The sequence below is a fragment of the Hyperolius riggenbachi genome, chromosome 4 (assembly GCF_040937935.1).
Source record: "Hyperolius riggenbachi isolate aHypRig1 chromosome 4, aHypRig1.pri, whole genome shotgun sequence".
Lineage (NCBI taxonomy): Eukaryota > Metazoa > Chordata > Amphibia > Anura > Hyperoliidae > Hyperolius > Hyperolius riggenbachi.
In genome coordinates this window covers 243,714,556-243,736,507 of record NC_090649.1, presented here as the reverse complement: position 1 = coordinate 243,736,507, position 21,952 = coordinate 243,714,556, and the positions used below count along the sequence as shown (strand labels likewise).

Here is a 21,952-nt window from a genome sequence, read left to right as displayed (position 1 = left end):
GACAGTTAAAAAAAAAAATTAAAAATCCAAATCCACTTACCTGGGGCTTCCTACAGCCCGTGGCAGGCAGGAGGTGCCCTCGGCGCCGCTCCGCAGGCTCCCGGTGGCCGACCTGGCCAGGCCGGCCCTCTTCTGCGCTCCATTGTGCGTTCCACGCCGGCACGCTGACGTCATCGGACGTCCTCCGGGCTGTACTGCGCAGGCTCAGAACTACTGAGCCTGCGCAGTACAGCCCGGAGGACGTCCGATGACGTCAGCGCGCCGGTGTGGAACGCACAATGGAGCGCAGAAGAGGCCCGACCTGGCCACGTCGGGTCGACCACCGGAGACCACCGGGAGCCTGCGGAGTGGCGGCGAGGGCACCTCCTGCCTGCCACGGGCTGGAGGAAGCCCCCAGGTAAGTGGATTTGGATTTTTAATTTTTTTTAACTGTCCCTGAACCTTCCCTTTAAAGCACACCTGAACTAAACTGAAAAAAGGGATTTTTACTTACCCGGGGCCCCTTCTAGTCCCCTCCATAGCATGTTTTGTCCCTCGGCCTCATCTGATCCCTCTCTGTTGCGCCGCTGGCAGTTCCTAAATGCTGTCTGAGCATGCGTGGTCCCATTCTCATGGGCTCCACGATCGTGCTGCTGCTGTTGGAAGCATTTTCACACGCTCAGTTCTTAAAGTGAACCTTAAGCCAGAAAAAAAAAGAGTGCTAACTACAGTCGGGAACGCGGAAAAAGCTATGCATGGCCAGTCCTGACGGGCCTTTCGGCAAAAACGAAACTAGCTGGCAGCAGGGGACCAGAGGAGTAGTGAGTGGCTGCGAGGGCACAGTACTGCTGCAGGGGGCTGGTAGAAGCCCCAGGTGAGTAAAACTCATTTTTTTTCCTGGCTTAAGTGTCCCTTTAAAACAATGAACAGCGCACGTGCTGGATGCTTCCGGCTACAGAAGCGTGTAGACAGGACTGTCCATGCGCAGTGAAACTCCAGTCGCAGGACTTTCAGAGCCGGCAGTGGGGGAAAGGAGAGGACCCAGAGGGACCTGGCGGACTATGGTTGGGCTGGAAAAAGCCCCAGGTAAGTAAAAGTGAACAGTTTAGAGTCCAATACAGGTGCGCTTTAAGTTTTTCAAAAAGTTGTTTGGCCTTTTTTGAGAAAAATAAAATTGCTTACTTTTTTAATTTATTACACTGTGAAATTGTTTACCATTGGAAAGTTTGTGTCCAGCCTGGTAATGCTTCTATTTCTACAGAACCATGCTCATGAACTGTCAATGGAATCTGGGGATTCAAGGAAGCAGCTGTCCAACCAGCACAACTACCGAACTAGAGCTGCCCTGGAGGAGCCAACTGGGGCAACTGAAGAGGTAGAGGATGAAAACAGTTCATCAGAAGTAAGTTAATGACTCTACTAGTACTTTGAAGGCAACCTTTAGTCATATTTTTTAAATACAAAAAGCTTACACAGGTATGTCCCTTTAATTAAGACATACCTTTCATTGCATAGATGCTCTTGTTTTGCTGCCGGTGTCTCCTGTATACTCCTTGTTAGATATTATAAGTCAAAAACTAGTTGAAAGCAAGAGGCAAAGCTGTTCCACTTCTATTCTGCCCATATACTTCACGTCATCCCTGACCCCCTGGGCGTGCTCTTCATTTGCCCGGCTTGTCTCCTGCGTGTAGCAGCCCAGAGAGAGAGCTCCTACACGCTGCATGTGTCACCGCAATGTGTGCATGACTGAATGCCCCGGAAGTACTTCCTAGGTTGCGGCCATATTGTGCATTATTTCTGCTTTTAAAAGTGAAGATTTTAAATCATTGGAGCTGCGGGGAGCTGCAAAATAGGGGCAGATGAGGAGCCCAGAAGATTAGGATTGTGGTGGTATTTATTTATTTAAAGGGAACCTTAACTGCCGTGGAAAAATACATTCACTTACCTGGGGGCTTTCCCAAGCCTCCTGCAGCCGTCCTGTGCCCGTGCCGGTCCTTCGGTGCCCTCCGGTCTCCCTCCTGCTAAGTTTCGTTTTCGGGCCACTTCCGCATTTCTCGTCGTAAAGTGCGTCCGCATGACGCGTTTGTGGCGTCATGCGGACGCGCTTTACTGCAGTTTACGACGAGGAATGCGGAAGAGGCCCGAGGACCACTGGCAGTCGTCCGAAAACGAAACTTAGCAGGAGGGAGACCGGAGGGCACCGAAGGACCGGCACGGGCACAGGACGGCTGCAAGAGGCTTGGGAAAGCCCCCAGGTAAGTGAATTTATTTTTCCACGGCAGTTAAGGTTCCCTTTAAGCATTTACAACATCACAGATCTGTTTGACATGGATGCTGTCCACTACCCCCATTTATTTTATGCCTTCATGGTGCTTTTATAATTTGGAACATCTGGCACACTTATTGAAGCAATAATTTCATCAATTGTATTTGTGTTAAGTTGATATATATTTTTTATATTTATAAATTGTATTAGGAGGCTGATGTTGAAAGTGAAGCAGTAGCAGCAAGTGGTGCAACCTCAGAAGATGAAGACAAACCAGGCTGGAACAGTGATGGTAGTAGTTCAAGGTAAGTAAGCAAAGTAAAAGTGTGATCTCCTACACTTCAAGTGCTTGTGCAGCCCGCATTGGGTAAAGCACTTCTAGGCTGCTTCCTTTCATTTCTTAAATTGCATATAACTTGGGGAAATTAAGATGCCTTTGGCAGATGTGCTGCAGTGCTTTTTCATTGTCTCCAGCAGTGTAACCATTTACACATGCTTGGTGGAATTATGTCATTCACCTGAGTATCTTTACATTCTTTTTATTTTATTTTTTTACATTCACTGAGTTGCATAGTGTTGCTATTAGGTATAGCCCTGCCTATAGGAGGGTGGACACAAAGTAAAAAGCTCCACCCCATGCGATACCCCTCTTGTGTTTTGTTGGTTTTTTTTTATGCAGCTTTATCTATTGGAGACAGTAGTAGTAAATTGCAGATTACCGGTACACGCCACTGTATATAAAGTATCATGTGCTTTACGTCATAAGGCACAGAATAAGTACAAACAATTTTTAGGGGTCACAGAGGGTCTCCTTTGTTAAAGTACAAATAAAACTCTTTTTTTCATTAGTATCTTGACAAAGGGAACCCTCAACAATTGTTGAGTTGTACTTTCTGCGTGTTAAAATGAACCAGAGATGAATGGAAACAAGAAATGTATACATACCTGGGGCTTCCTCCAGCCCCCTTCAGGCTGATCGGTCCCTCGCTCTCCTCTTCCGCCTCCTGGATCCTCCGCTTACAGTTGAGTCATAAAGCGCAGGAATGGCTTGGCCCTGCGCGCACCCCATCGTACTCCTGTTGCAATCTGTGTTGCAGTACTGTCTGCATCTGCACAGTACTACTGCTCAGAGCACTCCTGGCGACTGGAGCACAACGGGTAGAGCGCAGCTGGACTGTACCGACTGGAGGATCCATTAGGTGGAAGAGGACTGCGAGGGACTGATCAGCCTGAAGGGGGCTGGAGGAAGCCCAAGGTATGTATACATTTTTTGTTTCCATTCATCTCAGGTACCCTGTAAGGAATAAAGCACACAGGACTTTACGCACAGACTGAAATTTACTATTATATTGAGTTGTGGATGGTATACTACATTCCGCATTCAAGCACCCCTGGACAGGTGTGCAGCTGGCGTATGTTTGACTGGTGGAGTAGTTTACTTGGCACTTCCCACATTGGCAATTGATATGAAGACAGAACGTGCGCACAGGTACGAACAAGTTGTATTTTTTCCCTTGCGGTACTTGCATATCCAGCAGCTTTAACTAGCGACAACCGTAACCAGTTCAGAGTCTGATTGAGGTTCTGCATATCAATTGCATTTGTAGCTGTCCAGCATTACTGCTCTGTCTGCACCAGAATCTCTCCATTATTAAGGTTTCAAGGCTGATGTTTGCAACTTAAAACCTTAAGCTTCCTCCACAGCTTTCTTATTGGATTAAGGTCTGGTGACTGGTTAGCCAACCCCATGAGCTTTTTCTTGAGCCACATTTTTTTTTTTTTTTTTTTGCCTTGGCTGTGTGCTTTGGGTCATTGTCATGCTGGCACACGTTGTGCCTGATTCAGTGAGCATGAGCGTCTCTGATCTTGCGGTCACTGTTACTACATGGGCACAGGTACGAACAAGTTGTATTTTTTCCATACGGCATTTGCATATCCAGCAGCTTTAACTAGTGACAAAAGTAACCAGTTCAGAGACTGGTTGAGGTTCTCTGTTTCAATTGCATTTGTAGCCATCCAGCAACTTTTTTGAATTGACCTGAGGAAGCGGGCTAGTACCAGTGAAACTAGTTGTTTTACCAGTTTTTGTTGAAATATTTTTTTTTCCTTTTATGCGGGTGTCTTATCACCTGAAGAGGTAAGCGATTGCCTCTTACCCATTCCGGGCACATATTGCACATAGCTTGTAGATCTACCAGGCCAGGGTGCCTCCACCACAGGTATACTATTGTATGATATTTAGCTGTGGCTTTCTTCGGCACCATGGGCACTCTTGCCTCCCACACCTTCTTCCCCAGCTGCTCCAGTAATCTGTAATCCCTCCTGGTTTTAGCACTTCTGTCATGACAGTCGGGGTCCACTGCGCATAATCAGCCCTGTGCCCTCTCCCATCACTGGGAGCGTTCAGCACCTGCGCACATGCTCAGTGGACCCAGACTGGAGCACGAATACTGGGAGAAATTACAGATGATTGGTGAGGATGATGAGTGAGGCAACAGTGCCCATAGTTCTCGAGGAAGGCCCAGGTAAGTATCAATTCTTTACTTTTTCGCCTCAGGTACCCTTAAATTAAACTACTCCTAAAACATCTGTTCCTGTCTGCTACACCATACCAAAGCTGTGTGTGAATTTCTAGTACGGAAACAGAATATGGACCCAAAGACAAAGAATGTAAAATACTGGTTGCTAAGATAAGATGCGATGTAGCCTTAAAGAGAACCCGAGGTGTGTTTAAAGAATGTTATCTGCATACAGAGGCTGGATCTGCCTATACAGCCCAGCCTCTGTTGCTATCCAAAACCCCACTAAGGTCCCCCTGCACTCTGCAATCCCTCCTAAATCACAACTGTGCTGTGAGGCTGTGTTTACATCTGTAGTGTCAGTCTCAGCTGCTCCCCCGCCTCCTGCATAGCTCTGGTCCCTGCCCCGTCCCTTCCCTCCAATCAGCAGGGAGGGAAGGGATGCAGGCGGGGACCGGAGTTCTGCAGGAGGCGGGGAGAGCAGCAGACTGACACTATAGAGATAAACACAGCCAGCTCTGACAAGCTGTTTGCCAGCAGCGTGGCTGTGATTTATGAGGGATTACAGAGTTCAGGGGGATAGCAACAGAGGCTGGGCTGTATAGGCAGATCCAGCCTCTGTATGCAGATAATATTCTTCAAACCCACCTCGGGTTCTCTTTAAGCTATGTACAGATGCTAGAACTTGTCCGAAGAGGCCAATATAGATCGCCTCGGGCATGGATTGCGTGTGTGATTCATGACAAGATCTTTACTTTTATGAATATGCCACTTGCTTTGTATGTCCTAAAAGGGTTTTGTTCAATTTCTTAGTGACTACTCAAGTGATTACTCAGACTGGACTGCAGATGCTGGCATCAATTTGCAGCCACCAAAGAAAACCCCTAAGCTGAAAAGCAAAAAGGCAGAAAGTAGCTCTGAAGACGAGGGAACAGCTGAAAAGTTTAAGCAGAAGCAGAGTAAGAAGGAACGAAAGAAGGGGACTGAGGAAAAGGATGGGCCGTCTGCATCACCAAAGAAAAAGAAACCAAAAGAGAGAAAACAGGTAAGGAAGTCTTTCCTTCTGCAATATAATTTGATTATTGTTGATTGAACCATGTACTGCATTGTAGCAATCTGTTGTACTGCTTGGAGGAAACTGATACCATTCTTACTGTTGAAAACTTGTGATGCTTTATAACCTGCCCTGTTGTTTGGGTACTGTTGGATACTAGTGTTGATCGTAATGTGTAATTTTACTTTCATTAATTTTTGAACTTACAATACTGATTATAAATATGATTTCACAAAATTATGATTGTGGAATTCACAAACTTATTTTCACCTAATCTACAATGTATGTAATGCATTGACGTGCATGGACTTGAAAATACTATGAGCAAATATAATGAGGGGCTGTGGAGGCTGCCATATTGATTTCCTTATAAACAAACAAACAATACCAGTTGCCAGGCTATCCTGCTGATCCTCTGCCTCTAATAATTTTAGCCATAGACCGTGAACAAGCATGCAGCAGATCAGATGTTAATGACATTACTGTCAGATCTGACGAGATTAGCTGCATGCTTATTTCTGGTATGTGATTCAGACACTAATGCTGCCAATTAGATCAGTAGGGCTGCCAGGCAACTGGTATTGCTTAAAAGGATTTATCAAGCAATATGATTTTTAGGGTCTAAAAGCTTGTGAGAAAATTGCACCGCTTTTGTAAATAAAAATCTGGAAATAATCATACTGCCAGGGAGGTTAAATCCTGGTGTTTATTTAACTCTTAAAGTGAACCAGAGGCAAAGCACCTCCATGTATTTTACCATATACTGTATATTAGTGGAACATTAGAGAAAACACCTACCCTGCTCTTTCATTCCTCACTGCTCAGCCTTCTGATTATCAGCCCTGATAAAATCCCTGACTACGCATTCAGTCTGGCTGCTCAGGAATCATTATAGCTGAGTTATTATAGCAGAGCCAGAAGCGGGCAGGCTTGGACTTGAAAAGCCATCAGAGAAGACAGACTCAGCTATAATGATTCCTGAGCAAAGCCAGACTGAATGCTCAGTCTGAGTTTTTATTAGGGCTGATAACAAGCAGGGTAGGTGTTTTTTCTCTGTTCTCATAAAAGGTGCACATAAGCTTTTGGAGAGTCAGTCAGGTTGTGGGGCATTGTGGTGGCTGCCGCCCGCCTAACGACTGTTTCGCTAGGTTTAATGTCTTCAGAGGTGTGTGTGGCCACATACGCCTCTGAAGACGCCCCACAAACTGACTCGCTCTCCAAATGGGTATGTGCACCTTTTATGAGAACAGTTTATGATGAGTTTTTGTACTATCATGAGCCGAACACAATAAATCTCTCTTTATGGAAAGTGGAAGCAGTGCCAGACTTTGTTCTACATATTGAATATCTGATGCTGATCTACTTTTCCTAGTCTGAAGCACACTACAACCTGTCCATTGTGTAATACCCAAGGTATCTTTTGTTGTTGTTGCACGTTGCCTGCCACTGTTGTTTCTCCTTGTTTGCTAGGTGTTTTCTCTAATGTTCCCACTAATAAATGGTAAAATACATGAGGGTGCTTAGTCTCTGGGTCACTTTAAGTATCCTGTGATAAACATGATTGAAGACCCAGAAGATTTTTCAAGCAGTCTTGAGGCTGAGGCCCCCACTTTGATCCCAAAAGTGGGGGCCTCAGCCTATACTCGAGTCACTCGTCAGTGGTGTCCCCCCTCATGCAGCCCCCACTGTAATTGACACAGCAAACAAACAGAAAAAGCTATGCGCTGACCGGCGGCTACTTAAACCTACATGTGCGCATTGCAGCAGGCACATTTGTTGGCCGTGTCACCTCCCGCCAGCGTGCCGCTAGACAACGTCTCCCATCTCTGAGGTGTCCCCCGTTCCCCTCCCGAAGTGTCACACCAACAAATGAGCACTACCATAATTGTGCATCTATGTGCACCTCAATAGTGCCCTGTGGCAATCTATCATATACTGATCCCACCATTCAAGAAAAAGAGAGAGCCATCCTGGGCAAAGTATGAATCATCAAAAATAAATACGATCTCGGATCTCACATGAGAAAACTTTCTTTATTTCAACAAGCTAGGTACATTAAAAACAATTAAGTCTATAAAAAGATCCCAGAGGCTGCCATTTATAATGGATATTCACCCCCACTTATAATAATGAATAAATAAATTGATACAAATTTGATCTATAATCTCCTGGTTCCTGCAGGCGCCACATATATAAACAAAAGTGCTTGAAGTGCTGATAGGTGCCAATGCCTCATATCAATAAATACAAAAAAGTGCAAAAAATATGCGTGCATGCCTACGCCCCCACAAAACCATGCGGGCGTGTGCATACACGCATTATACACATATCCACAATGAAAAATCCCTTAAATCAACCTAGTGTCACAAAAAGGGGGGTGCATGTCTGCACCCACCCACCAAAAATAGCTCGGTACGTTCATACACACAGGCCCCCAAATACAGTACAAAAAAAATCAACAAATAAGAAGTGCATACATAAACTCATCTGTGCAACACAATTCATCCAAGTGTAGTGAGGATCAATCCTTCCTAACAAATTAAGCATTAAAACACGTGTGCTGTAGTATTGTGAAGAGCGCCTGCTTACCAGATAGAGAATGTGTGGGAAGGCCAAGGGAGATAGATGCCTATCTCAAAAGTCGAGATACGGGACCGAGCGGTGGCGGGGGAACGGAGACTCGAGGAGCGGCACGGGACAGGACGGCTGCTTGGGGGCTTGGTGAAGTCCCAGGTAAGTGAAACAATGTGTTTATTTTATATCTACAGTTCCACTTCAAAGGTGGTTATACTGTTGCGTATCTTTTAGAGCAGAGAGGACGTTCTGAGTTCAGGTCCGCTTTAATAAAATGACTTATTTGCACTAATAAGTGTACAAGTAGGACGTTTTAAAACATCATTTTCTTCGAGAAGTGGTTAAACAGCTTGCAGCAGTGGTATATTCCTTTTTTTCTCACGTCTGCATCTGTTGATCATTCATAATCCAATGCATGGTTTGCTGTGAGCTCTGTTGTAGTGCTGTCAATACTGTCTCCTCTCATCTCCTACATATTTTGGAAGAAATGTTAAATTTTAAAATCTCATGTATGCTTTTTGCTGTGCGAGTACATTTTTAGGTAAAATATAGTAGTCCTAAATAATGTTTTTAGCATAAACTTTGAGAATTCTTTTCTTTTTTGTAAATAGCGTTTACAGGTTGCAGCCCTTACAGAACAAGGCCTGACGCTTGAAGAGTGGCTTCCATCTGTATGGATTACTGACACGGTTCCAAGGAGATGTCCTTTTGTTCCACAGATGGGTGATGAGGTATTATGAGGGCTGTTTTCACTGTATGTGTTAATTCTTATTGATTAATTTGAATGCACTGTAAGACCTCATTCACATCATTCAGCGCAGATGGCTGTGCAACGCTTACGATCGCACACTAACTGCGCTACTATGTGCTGCAGATCTCATTCACTGCAGTGAATGGGATCTGCACTGTGATTCCGAAAAATGCATGCAGCAGCGCGATAGTGCATCGCACTGCTGCGCAGCACATATGATGGGAATGGTAGAAGGGCTGTCTATGCCCTTCTATTGTTCTTGCATGTAGCACACTATGCGAGCTGCCAAAATGCGCACGGCAGCGCGTATAGTCTGAATGAGCCCTTAATGAGGGGTGGCCTTGAATTGCTGGACTACCAACCAGTTTGCACGGTTAAGAAACACTAGAGCAAAATTCTGCGTTGCCCCTGCAGATCTGCAAGAAGAAAAAAAAATCAGTGTAAACGTCGACTGTAAACAGGCCTAGTTCTACACATTAAGCCAAGGTGGCACACTATTCACTTTATCCGTTTTTAAAATGGTAAAATGCAAAGAATGTCAATTCAACCAATGTTATCATCCCTCTATTAAGCTTAAATTAAAAAAAAAAAAAAAAAAAAAACGTAATTGGACAGGATTGTCTGCAAGGTTACAACATATTCTACTTTGCTCTTTCTTGTTTCTTTGTCCCATCTGTCCTCCCTCTCAGCTTCCACAGTCACAGAAGTGTTTGGCATAGCAGTTTTGGTAAGAGAATTTATAAGCTAGTGTATTCTGACTAACTTCCTTAGCGATATGCCTGACACTGTGTTGGGCATACCGCTCTGTGGCCCCAGGAGTTCCCCATAATAAAATTATTGTCCCAAATGACTACAAACCATTTAACTAGCACTAGGCTAGCTAGTACCCCTGCGATCCCCCTCGATCCCCCCCCCCATTTATACATTAACACGCCCCCCCCATGACGTTGGTGACGTCATGTGCGATCCTCCCCATAGTGAAGACCGGAGCTGTCCAGGGCGGCTGTGGCGATCGCTGGATCCAGGCCTGGGTAACGTATAAACGGGGGAGCAGCAGGGATCGGGGGGGAGGGGTGGGTGGCCAACACCTTTACTAGCTAGCCTAGTGCTAGGTAAATGGTTTACAGTCATTTGGGATAATAATTTTATTAATCGGGCAAAAAGTAACAAAACCTCCTGAGCAGTGTAACGCTCAGGAGGTTAAAATTTAATACATCACTTTAAATAGGTCATTGTGGAAAAGAGGCCTTAGTGCCTGCCATACATAGACAGTTTAAAGTGGACCCCAATTAAAAATCTAAGATTTCAGAAATAAAATCTACTTTCTAAATTAGAATAATAAATGGCAGACTTTTTTCAGCTGCATGATGACAAATATAAAATATTTTACATTTATTGAAGGAACCCCTCCCTTCCTTTCATATTGCCGGGGCAGAATCCGGCAAACTGGTGGAGTAGAAGGTGTACGTCAATGGAGGAATTGCTAATGGCTGCCACCTGTGTAACCCTAGTAATGAAAAGAGAAGGTTGAAAAGCGCTCACGGAAATGCTCATAGGCTTGAAGGAGTGTTTATCTTTGTATGTGTCAGTGGTGCAACTAAATATTTTGAATTAAAGAAAAAAATGTTTTCGGTTTGGGTCCGCTTTAATTGTGTGCTCAGCAAGCAGTTACCAGGCAGTAGTGAGCAGTTATCTGGCAGCAGCAAGCAGTTACCAGGTAGCAGCAAGCACTTGTGAGGGTTTGAGAGGCATTTCACTGCTTATCAACTGTCTGTGGAAAAGAGGCCTTAAAGGGAACCTAAACTGAGAAGGCTATGGATTTTTCCTTTTAAAATACCAGTTGCCTGACTTTCCTGCTGATCCTGTGTCTCTAATACTTTCAGCCACCACCCCTGAACAAGCAAGCAGATCATGTGCTCTGACTGAAGTCAGACTGGATTAGCTGCATGCTTGTTTCAGCTGTGTGATTTCAGCGACTACCGCCGCCAAAGAGATCAACAGGACTGCCAGGCAACTGGTATTGTTTAAAGTGGATCCGAGATGAACTTTTATTCATTGCATAATTGTGTTCCTTATGTATAGTTTGAAGGGCATTCCTCAAGCCAAATACTTTTTTTTTGTTTTAATACTCTATTTCCATATAAACTAAACAAGCCTCGCCCATAGCTTCTCCAAAATGCCAAGGCACTCAGACCCATGTAGCAAGGGCTTATGGGAGCTCAGTCTGGGCAGGAGGAGGCTACTAGCCAGAGATTTCACAGATCAGCTTGCCTGTGTGTAATGACAAAAAGAACATTGCTCTCATTGTATCACAGCAATAAATCATCATAAACTGTTGAAGGTGTATGCAGCCAAATTTGCTGTGTAAACTATCTAAACTTTAGATAAGATATATAGACAAGTTACTTGTTATAGTTAGTTTTTCATCTCTGATCCGCTTTAAGAGGAAACCTCCATATCCCTCTCCCTTAAAGCGGACCCAAACCAAACATTTTTTTAATTACCGTATATACTCGCAAGCAAGCTGACCCACATATAAGCCGACCCCCCCAACTTTTGCCTGAAAAACCAGGAAAAAATGATTGACCCTCATATAAGCCAGGGGGTAGGAAATGCTGGCCGCATGACCCCCCCCCCCACTCCCCCCCGTGTCCCAGTATAGCTAGTATAGTGCCCAGTATGGGAAGGTATTGCCTCAGTATAGCTAGTATCGTGCCCAGGATAGCTAGTATCGTGCCCAGGATAGCTAGTATAGTGATCAGGATAGCTAGTATAGTGCCCAGGATAGCTAGTATAGTGCCCAGGATAGCTAGTATAGTGCCCAGGATAGCTAGTATCATGCCCAGTATAGCTAGTATCATGCCCAGGATAGCTAGTATAGTGACCAGGATAGCTAGTATAGTGACCAGGATAGCTAGTATCGTGCCCAGTATAGCTAGTATCGTGCCCAGTATAGCTAGTATCGTGCCCAGGAAAGCTAGTTTAGCGCCGCTGCTATTACCTTAGCTCCGCGGCTTCCTATTCCCCTGTCCTGCTCTTAATTCACAGCAGCTCGCCCTACGGCGGCTGCTGCGTGATGACCGAGGAAGTCGCAGAGAGCGGCTTCGTGGTTACTATGGGAACCTCTCTCTGTACTTCCTCCGTCATCACGCAGCAGCCACCGTGGGGCGAGCTGCTGTTAATTAAGAGCAGGACAGGGGAATAGGAAGCCGCGGAGCAAAGGTAATAGCAGCGGCCGCGGGGAAACGGGTGGGAGAGGGCGGGGGGGACGACCCTCAGGCACATCACCCGCAAGCAAGCCGACCCCCCCCCCCCCCCCCCCCCAACTTTTGACCCATTTTTTGTGGGTCCAAAATTCGGCTTGCTTGCAAGTATATACGGTAAAAATATTTAGTTGCACCACTCTGACACATACAAAGATAAATAAACACTCCTTCAAACCTATGAGCATTTCAGTGCATGCTTTTCACCCTTCTCTTTTCATAACTAGAATTATACAGGTGGCAACCATTAGCAATTCCTCCATTGCTGGACACCACCTACTCCACCAGTTAGCTGGATTTTTTCCCGGCAATTTGAAAGGAAGGGAGGGGGTTACTCCAATAAATGTAAAATATTTTATATTTGTCATCATGCAGCTGAAAAAAGGCTGCTATTTATTATTATAATTTAGAAAATAGATTTTATTTCTGAAATCTTGTATTTTTAATTTGGGTCCACTTTAAGGTTCGCTTTAACACTTGTTGGTGACAATTGAAGATGGTTGATGAGATGCAAAGAATTCCAAGTGTATGTAAATGTTTATGGTAATTTTATTCAAATGAATGCAGCTTGAAAACAGACTATTGATCCATTTTCAAGATGCACACATTTGCATAAAATTACCATCTCATTGACCATCCCTAGTGACAGCTGTGCAAGCTTCAGAAGGAAAATAACCACCAAAGAAATTGAAGCTCTTTGCTCCAGGTGGCCGCTAATTATTTGTTGTTACTAGGATGTTTTTGATTTCTAGTCTAGTGGAGAGAGTTCAGCCTTCCTCCATCATATAAATATTACGTCTGTTTTACTTGAAAATCAGTTTTTAAAATTTGTTGGTGAGTGTCTGTGCCATCTGATGTCCACACAAATGTGCCTTGTGGTACAGCATTTTTACATTATTATCCAAGATGAACTCTTTTACCCAGTCTAGCAGGGCATTAATTCATTAAAGGCTGCTAGGTACACACCATACAATTTTCTGTTAGATTTACCTGCCAGATAGATTTTTCCCAACATGTTGGGAAAAATATAACACAAAATTGCAGAGCTGTGGAATCGGTACAAAAATCATCCAACTCCGACTCCTCAGTTTATTAAACTTCCGACTCCAACCCCAGGTACCCAAAATTGCTCCGACTCCTCGACTCCAACTCCACAGCCCTGGAAAATTGTATTGTGTGTACCTAGAAAATTTTGTGTAGCAAATGAAAGCTTTTGAAAAAGGATGATCTTAAAGGCCATCAGTGTTTTCATAAAAAAAGTAAAATGAAAAGTACTTGTTAATGTACATCTTGCACTTGTTCTTTGTGGTAACCAGTTTGGGCTGAGCCCTTTTCCACTAGAGCGATTGTGATTGCTGAATCGCAAAATCGCAAATCGCTAGTGATTTTTAAATCGCTAGGGTTGTTACTTTATCATATAAATCATGAGAAGTATTTTCCACTACAGTGATTCGATTTGGAAATCGCTAATCGCAAATCGCAATCGCTTGCTGGAGCGATTTTTACAATGATAATGCAATGCAAATGAAAATCGCAAATCGCAATCGCATAACAGAATTAGGGCCCTTTTCCACTACAGCGTTTGCGATTGCTTAATCGCAAAACCGCAAACCGCTAGTGATTTGTCAAATCGCTACAGTTTGCTTTTAGCATAGGAATCGCGGTAGGTCATTTCCACTACCGCGATTCGTTTTTGACCGGATCGCGATCGCGCGGCGGAGCGATTATTGCCGCGATTTTGCTATGCAGTGCATAGCATAGCAAAATCGCGGCCGCGAACGTCGGGGAATCGCCGGTAATTGCGATTCAGCAATCGCTAGCGTTCAGCGTGAACGCTAGCGATTGCTAGTGGAAAAGGGCCCTTAATGAAAAATCGCAATCGCAATCACTGGCGTTTGTGATTTGTGATTGCGATTGCTAGTGGAAAAGGGCTCTATACTTCAGGTTTTTACCCCATTAGCTTAGCTGCTTGAGTTTATTGTTTATTTAACTAGCTCCATTAGCTGAACATTTATACCCAGTTAGCAACTAAGTGTCATGTGACCCAAATGTCAGGCTCTGGCTAAAAAAAAACTATAAGTGAATTTTATTTATTTTAAACTCATGTAGAGGAATTTATTGGCGAGGCTTTATTTATTGGTATAGGATTTTGCATTGCTACCCAGAGTTGAGCTGTAAATTAAGAAATAAAGCAAACCGAGAATCAATTTTCTTTTTATCATTGTTACTGCTGTGTTATGCATACCTAAATAACATTGTTTTATTAGTACAAATGTGTCCTCCCACTTTACTGGACAAAGCTGTGCTCTCTGTGTTATGGGATCTGCCATCTTGGTTTCTGCAAATTCTGCATGACATCTGCATGTAACATTAACACCCTTTTTGTCTAAACCAGGGGTCTCAAACTCCATTTACCTGGGGGCCGCAGGAGGCAAAGTCAGGATAAGGCTGGGCCGCATAAGAGAATCAATCAATCAGCAGTTCCCGCGCTGATTGAGCGGCATCGCCGCCTCTGCCCACCCCTCTCACTCTTCCTTCACAGAGAGGGGCGGGCAGAGGCGGCGATGCACCGCGATTGACGTCAGGAGGGGCAGAGCTGAAGCTGAAAGATCTGCCCCTTCCAGGAAATGCCGGCGGATTGCCCCCCGGGTGATTTGAGGGCTCTGCAGCCCTCGTTTAACGGCGGGGATGCGGCGAATTACTTGGGTGCACTGAAGCAAACTATAAGCTTTTGCAGGCGAAGGCCACAAAATATTGTATCGAGGGCCGCAAATGGCCCGCGGGCCTCGAGTTTGAGACCCCTGGTCTAAACTGTTAATTTCTGACTTAAAATTATCTCTGATATTAAAATATTTGCACTAGAAAGACAAGGTAGGGAGCTGGGTCAGAGGGCTAGAAACTGACAAAGTGAAGAATATCTGAAAAATAGGATTTCACAGACTAGTAAAGTAATACAAAATCTGATCACGTTTCAGAGCCGACTATACAAATACTATTTCTTTAAAAAAAAATGCATTAAAGCGGATTCGAGATGAAAAACGATAACCAGTAACTTGTCTATATATCTTATCTAAAGTTTAGATAATTTACACAGCATATCTAGCTGCAAACCGCTTCAAAAGTTTGATTCTTTATTCCTGTGATACAATGAGGGCAGCCATGTTCTGTTTGACATTGTCACAGGCTGAGGACTGGAGATGCTATCAGCGTGCCTGTGCGTGTAAATTCAGTCCCCTCTCCTCCTCCCCTCTGCCTCTGAAATCAATGGCTCGTAAACTCCTCCTCCTGCCCAGACTGAGCTCCCATAAGCCCTTGCTACAGTGCCAAGGCACAAAAGGAGCTATGGGCGAGGCTTGTTTAGTTTTATAGGGAATTAGAGTATTAAAACAAAACAAAAAAAGTATTTGGCTCGAGGAATGCCCTATACACTATATGAAAGGAACAAAATTATGCTATGATTAAGGCTGCTTACACACTAAGACGTTAGAGGCGCACGTTAGTGCAGCCTGTAACGCTCCCCCAACGCACAGCAATGTAACACAAGTGGGCTGTTCACACAGCCCACGTTGCGTTACATGTAACGCTGCACGTTCTCCCGAAAGTGCAGCATGCTACGGCGTTACAGCGGCTTAAGCCGCGTTAGACTGTTTGCGCATGCTCAGTCAGGTTGGGGAGGAGCGGAGAGCGGCCAGGCACATGGCTAATTAATATTCACTGCACGTTGTGACGTACAGTGTTTACTTCCTGGTGCGCCCGCTCTGTGCGGCGATTGGCCGGCGGGACCACGTGATGCCGCATGCGTCCAAGAGTACGCATCACGAACGACAGAGTGAGCTGCACAACGCGGCTCACTCTGACGTCCACATCGAAGTGCACCAGGCCTTGCGTTAGGTGCATGTTATGCGACCTTAACGTAGCAACTAACGCAACGTCTTGGTGTGTAACTAGCCTTAGGCCTCTTGCACACTGCATGCATTTCAGATTCCGATTCCGCTTTTTAATCTGTTTTTACATCCGATTCCGATTCAGATTTTTAATCTTCACTGCATGCTGCGTTTTTTGATCCGTTTTTCTGTTGAATGTATTCAAGGAAAATCGGAAACGGAATCGGAAACGGAATCGGAATCGGAAAACGGATTTGCAGTGTGCAGGGAGCCTTAAAGTTTTTATCTCTGATCTACTTTGAGTTCAGGATCCCTTTAAAAGGTGTTAAGCTGTGAGGATATTTACCGGGTTGTTATATGTACTTTTAAATTTAACATTGTATTCTGTTATCTTGTGTTTGCCAGGTCTACTATTTTCGACAAGGGCATGAGGCTTATGTGGAAATGGCGAGAAAAAATAAAATTTATCGGATAAACCATAAGAAACAGCCTTGGCATAAAATGGAGTTGAGGGTAAGTTTGAAAATGTGTTTCCAGTCCTTACAGCACTGACTGATCATCTCGGTGCATGTTTCGTTAATAGTGGTGCTGTCACTAATGCTGGGCATACACGGCATTGAGGGAGGCTTATCAATCGAGCCTGATGGGGTCCGACGTGTCCGATCACCCCGGGGATCGATTCCGCACTCAATACCCGTGGGAGGACAATAGCGGCGAATCGCGCGGAAGATGAGAAGCGCCGGCGGGGACGAGCGGGAATCGATCCGGGCGGACGAGCGGGGACACGGCTGGAGTCGAGCCGCTGGATCGACTCGTGAATGCCCAGCATAAGGCCTTTTCCAGCTTGTTTACGCTGTATGATAATGTGCAGAAAAGCTTAGTGTGGGTCAGTGTTAAGCATAATGTAGGCAAGTTTAGTGTTTAGCGTCTTGTAAAAATTAGTATTAGACAGCTCATGGTGAGCCGTTTTCAATGCTTTAATGATCTGTTCTAAAATGTATTTACACCATGAAGTTTGCCTACACCAGGGGTGCCCACACTTTTTTGACTCGCGAGCTACTTTTAAAATTCCAGAGCTCAAGAGATCTACCAACATTTAAAATAGCCAGGTATATCTGCCCTTAATATAAGTAGCTACGCATAGGTGCCCCCGTATAGAAAGCTAGGCATAGGTCCCCTTATATAGCTAGGCATAGGTGCCCCCCATATAGATAGCTAGGCATGGGTGCCCCCATATAGATAGCTAAGCATAGGTGCCCCCTATATAGATAGCTAAGCATAGGTGCCCCCTATATAGATAGCTAAGCATAGGTGCCCCCTATATAACTAGGCAAAGGTGCCCCCCATATAGATAGCTAAGCATAGGTGCCCCCCACATGGATAGCTAGGCACAGGTGCCCCCCAAATATAGATAGCTAGGCATAGGTGGTCCCCCACATAGATAGCTAGGCATAGGTGTCCCCCACATAGATGGCTAGGCATAGGTGTCCCCCATATAGATAGCTAGGCATAGGTGCTCCCCCACATATAGATAGCTAGGTATAGGTGTCCCCCACATAGGTTGCTAGGCATAGGTGGTCCCCACATAGATAGCTAGGCATAGGTGTCCCCCACAAAGATAGCTAGGCATAGGTGGTCCCCCATATAGATAGCTAGGCATAGGTGGTCCCCCATATAGATAGCTTGGCATAGGTGGTCCCCCACATAGATAGCTAGGCATAGGTGCCCCCCACATATAGATAGCTAGGCATAGGTGTTCCCCACATATAGATAGCTAGGCATAGGTGTCCTCCACATAGATAGCTAGGCATAGGTGCCCCCCACATATAGATAGCTAGGCATAGGTGCCCCCCACATATAGATAGCTAGGCATAGGTGCCCCCCACATATAGATAGCTAGGCATAGGTGTTCCCCACATATAGATAGCTAGGCATAGGTGTCCCCCACAAAGATAGCTAGGCATAGGTGGTCCCCCATATAGATAGCTAGGCATTGGTGTCCCCCATATAGATAGCTAGGCATTGGTGTCCCCCACATAGATAGCTAGGCATAGGTGCTCCCCCACATATAGATAGCTAGGCATAGGTGTCCCCCACATAGATAGCTAGGCATAGGTGGTCCCCCACATAGATAGCTAGGCATAGGTGCCCCCCACATATAGATAGCTAGGCATAGGTGCCCCCCACATATAGATAGCTAGGCATAGGTGTTCCCCACATATAGATAGCTAGGCATAGGTGCCCCACACATATAGATAGCTAGGCATAGGTGCCCCCCACATATAGATAGCTAGGCATAGGTGTTCCCCACATATAGATAGCTAGGCATAGGTGTCCCCCACATAGATAGCTAGGCATAGGTGGTCCCCCATATAGATAGCTAGGCATAGGTGCTCCACACATATAGATAGCTAGGCATAGGTGCCCCACACATATAGATAGCTAGGCATAGGTGGTCCCCGACATAGATAGCTAGGCATTTGGTGTCCCCCACATAGATAGCTAGGCATTTGGTGTCCCCCACATAGATAGCTAGGCATTGGTGTCCCCCACATAGATAGCTAGGCATAGGTTCCCCCTCACATATAGATAGCCACGTGTAGGTGCCCCCCATATATAGATAGCTAGGTATAGGTGCCCCAGTCATATAGATAGGTCCCCCTCCCTCCACCAGCCGCCGCTCTCCTCCACCCCCCTTCACTCACCCTGCATGCCCGGAGGAGCATGCAGCACTGAGACATCTGATAGCGGTGACCAGCGGTGGAGAGGAGAGCGGAGGGTAACGGCGTGTATACAGGCAAAGCACTTCCTGTATACACGTCCTTACCCACCGCTCTCCTCTTCACTGCGGATTGTCGCTAATCCGATGTCAGTGCTGCAAGGCATGCAGGGTCAACGACTGGGTTCCAGACTACATGAGGAGGAGAGCGGCTGACAAAGAGGAAGTGGGAGGGCTGGGGAGGAAGGAGGGGGGCATGACGCGGCGCTCTTTGCCTCTCCCTATTGGCTGTGTGCTCTGTGCTGCTCTGCATAGGGCAGCAGAGCAGCTCAATCAGACGGTACGCCGGCGCTCTATAGTCAGCATCTGGCATACTATTTTAAAATGCAGACGCGATCTACCCAGCAGTCCTTCGCGATCTACTGGTAGATCGCGATCGACGCATTGGGCAGCCCTGGCCTACACTTTTTACTTTTGTTTCCTCTTACCTAACTTATGAAGTGGACCCAAACTAAAAATGATCATGCCTTGCACAATAATTATCTTCACATTTTAATACGAAATCCTGATTATTATCCTTTTAAGTATAAACATTTATTTTAACTACTTGCAAGCTGAATCCTCTGCCCAATACCATTTTGCTGAGGCAAGGGATCCAGTATGCATTTTTTTTTTAAGCTGGTGGTAGCCTAAATTCCGTTCTTCTTTAAAGAGAATCTGTACTCTAATATTCTTACACTAAAAAGCATACCATTCTATTCCTTATTTTCTCCTGTGCCCCTCTGTGCTGTTTCTGCCACTCTCTGCTGCAATCCTGGCTTGTAATTAACAGTTTTAGGCAATGTTTACAAACAAACTAACCAGCTTCTAATAGGCTCAGCTAAGCATAGTGTGTGAGTATGCAGGGGGCCTGCAGAGGGTGTGTATCGCTTCTACCAATCACAAGCAGCCCTGCACATTCCACACAATCAAAGCCTTAGCCCGACAAACAGGACAGAGGAAAGATACATTGATTTATTACAGAGACAGTGTAATTAGGAAGAGCTGCAGTAAGCCCCAGCACATTAGAACAGGCATAGGAACTCATAGGCTAGAAGAACTAAGGCTGAAAAAATTGTTAGAGTCTCTTTAAAGGAAAAATCTGAGGGAAAAAAAAAAGGATCTCCTTACCAGGGGCTTCCTTCAGCCCCTGGCAAGCCTATCTGTCCCTCGTTGCACCTCCGGTGTCCAGGAATCCCCTCCGTTGCAAATGCTAGCCTGGCAAGGTCGGCATCCTCTGCGCTGCTTATGATTGCACTCATGTGGCCCGAAGCATTCTGCGCAGAAGTACTGCGTCTGCACAAAACGCTCCAGTCTATGTGAGCGTGCATAGGCGCAGTCTCAACGGAGGAGACCCCCGGACCGGTAGAGCTGGGGCGAGGGACAGATGGGCTTCTAGGGGTGGGAGGAAGCCCCAGGTAAGTAGATCTTAATTTCTCCTTGGTCCTTTCCTTTAACTACAGGCTCGCAGTCCCCCTTCAACCCCCCCCCCCCCCCCCTTCCCCTCCGGGTGATCAGGCTATTTTTTACAATTCAGTACTCTGCAGCTTTAATAGCTTGCTGCAGAGCCACACAACTGAGCACACAAATGGATCCACACCAAACCCCTCCTTTTCCCTCTTTTCTGCCCACCAACACAGTTTTCTGTTGCTGGGCACTGATCGCTGGTGTCAACAGTATTTTTTTTTTTTTTTTATTATTATTATTTGTAATTTTCTTTTCTTTTTCTTTTCCCCCCTCCCTGACAGCCAATCATGACGATCCTCTCTCATGAGGGGATCGCTTTTGGAGCCTCCCCAGGGGTCAGCCGAGTGACAGGGCTGTCCCCAGTACAGTGCTACAGCAGATCGCAACGCTGTACAATGTAAATAGACTGCAGTTTCACCGTCTAAGTCTGCTAGCGGCGATCTTCGCTGGTAGACTGATGACAGAGTGGGGATGCATGCACATCGGCGCACGCGATTCCTGCTAATCTCTGCCCACCACTCTTGACGCCTTTCGGTGTTACGTGGTCCTGGGTCTGCCACCTTCCCGATGCCTCTCTGCATTAGGCGGTCAGGAAGGGGTTAAGCTGTGGCCCCCCCCCCCCAACATGCGGTATACTTGGTGGGACCCCTGAAAGTTCCAGCAATGCAATCATGTTTGCAGCATATGCAATGGCTCAGCCATAGATATGTGGTGCAAGGTGAACAGTTCTTCCACAGTGGATCAAACCCAAACACAAGAAATAAATCAAAATACCACATATATTTTTATATACACATGCTCACATATATGTGCACATATACACATACAACCAGGTAACACGGACCACGTCAGGCAGAATATGGATCAGACTTCACAATGTAGGGCTGGAAATCCAATAGTAAACTGAAGTTCTGGCAAAGTGTCGAAATGTGGAACCCTTGAGGGCCCATTCACACCTGAGCAATTAGCGGGTGATTCCTACTAATCGCTAAAGTGCCAGCGCTTTTTAAAACGCTAGTGCTAGATTACCCTATGCCAGTGTTCTCACTGCAGCCGTTTTGCGATTAGCGCCAATTGCTAAACTTGTTCCCTGCAGCATTTTGGCACGATTCTGGAACGATCGCGGTACAGTGCTTAATAAAGAGCTGACTGCAATCGCTCTGAATCATGGAGGTGTCCAGTGATTTTTTTTTTATTACGGTAAAACCATTTTCGCAAAATGCAAGCGATAAGCGCTAACGTTTTGTACTTTTAGATGTGAATGGGGCCTAAGAAGAGAATTCACAGGTGTAGAAATAATTGCTTTCAGGAATGCAGAAGGATAGTTACTGGTGTGTAGAAGTTGTGTAATCCTTAAACATGGGGGTCACCAGGAGGTGAAACTAACTGTAGCAGGAATCCTAACCATTACATAAGGCTATCTGCTGCTGGGCAGAT

The 21,952-nt window shown here is 45.5% G+C and overlaps 1 protein-coding gene across 3 annotated transcripts in view; it reads left to right on the top strand.

The window, feature by feature from the left end:
* PHIP (pleckstrin homology domain interacting protein) overlaps positions 1–21,952 on the top strand; it is a 156,250-nt gene that overhangs the window by 82,951 nt on the left and 51,347 nt on the right. For all 3 annotated transcript variants that reach the window (XM_068281525.1, XM_068281524.1, XM_068281526.1), the window contains exons 21-25: positions 1,241–1,381; positions 2,456–2,550; positions 5,578–5,809; positions 9,004–9,123; positions 16,696–16,803. In XM_068281525.1, the coding sequence (XP_068137626.1) occupies positions 1,241–1,381; positions 2,456–2,550; positions 5,578–5,809; positions 9,004–9,123; positions 16,696–16,803 (696 nt within the window). The remainder of the gene's footprint in view (positions 1–1,240; positions 1,382–2,455; positions 2,551–5,577; positions 5,810–9,003; positions 9,124–16,695; positions 16,804–21,952) is intronic.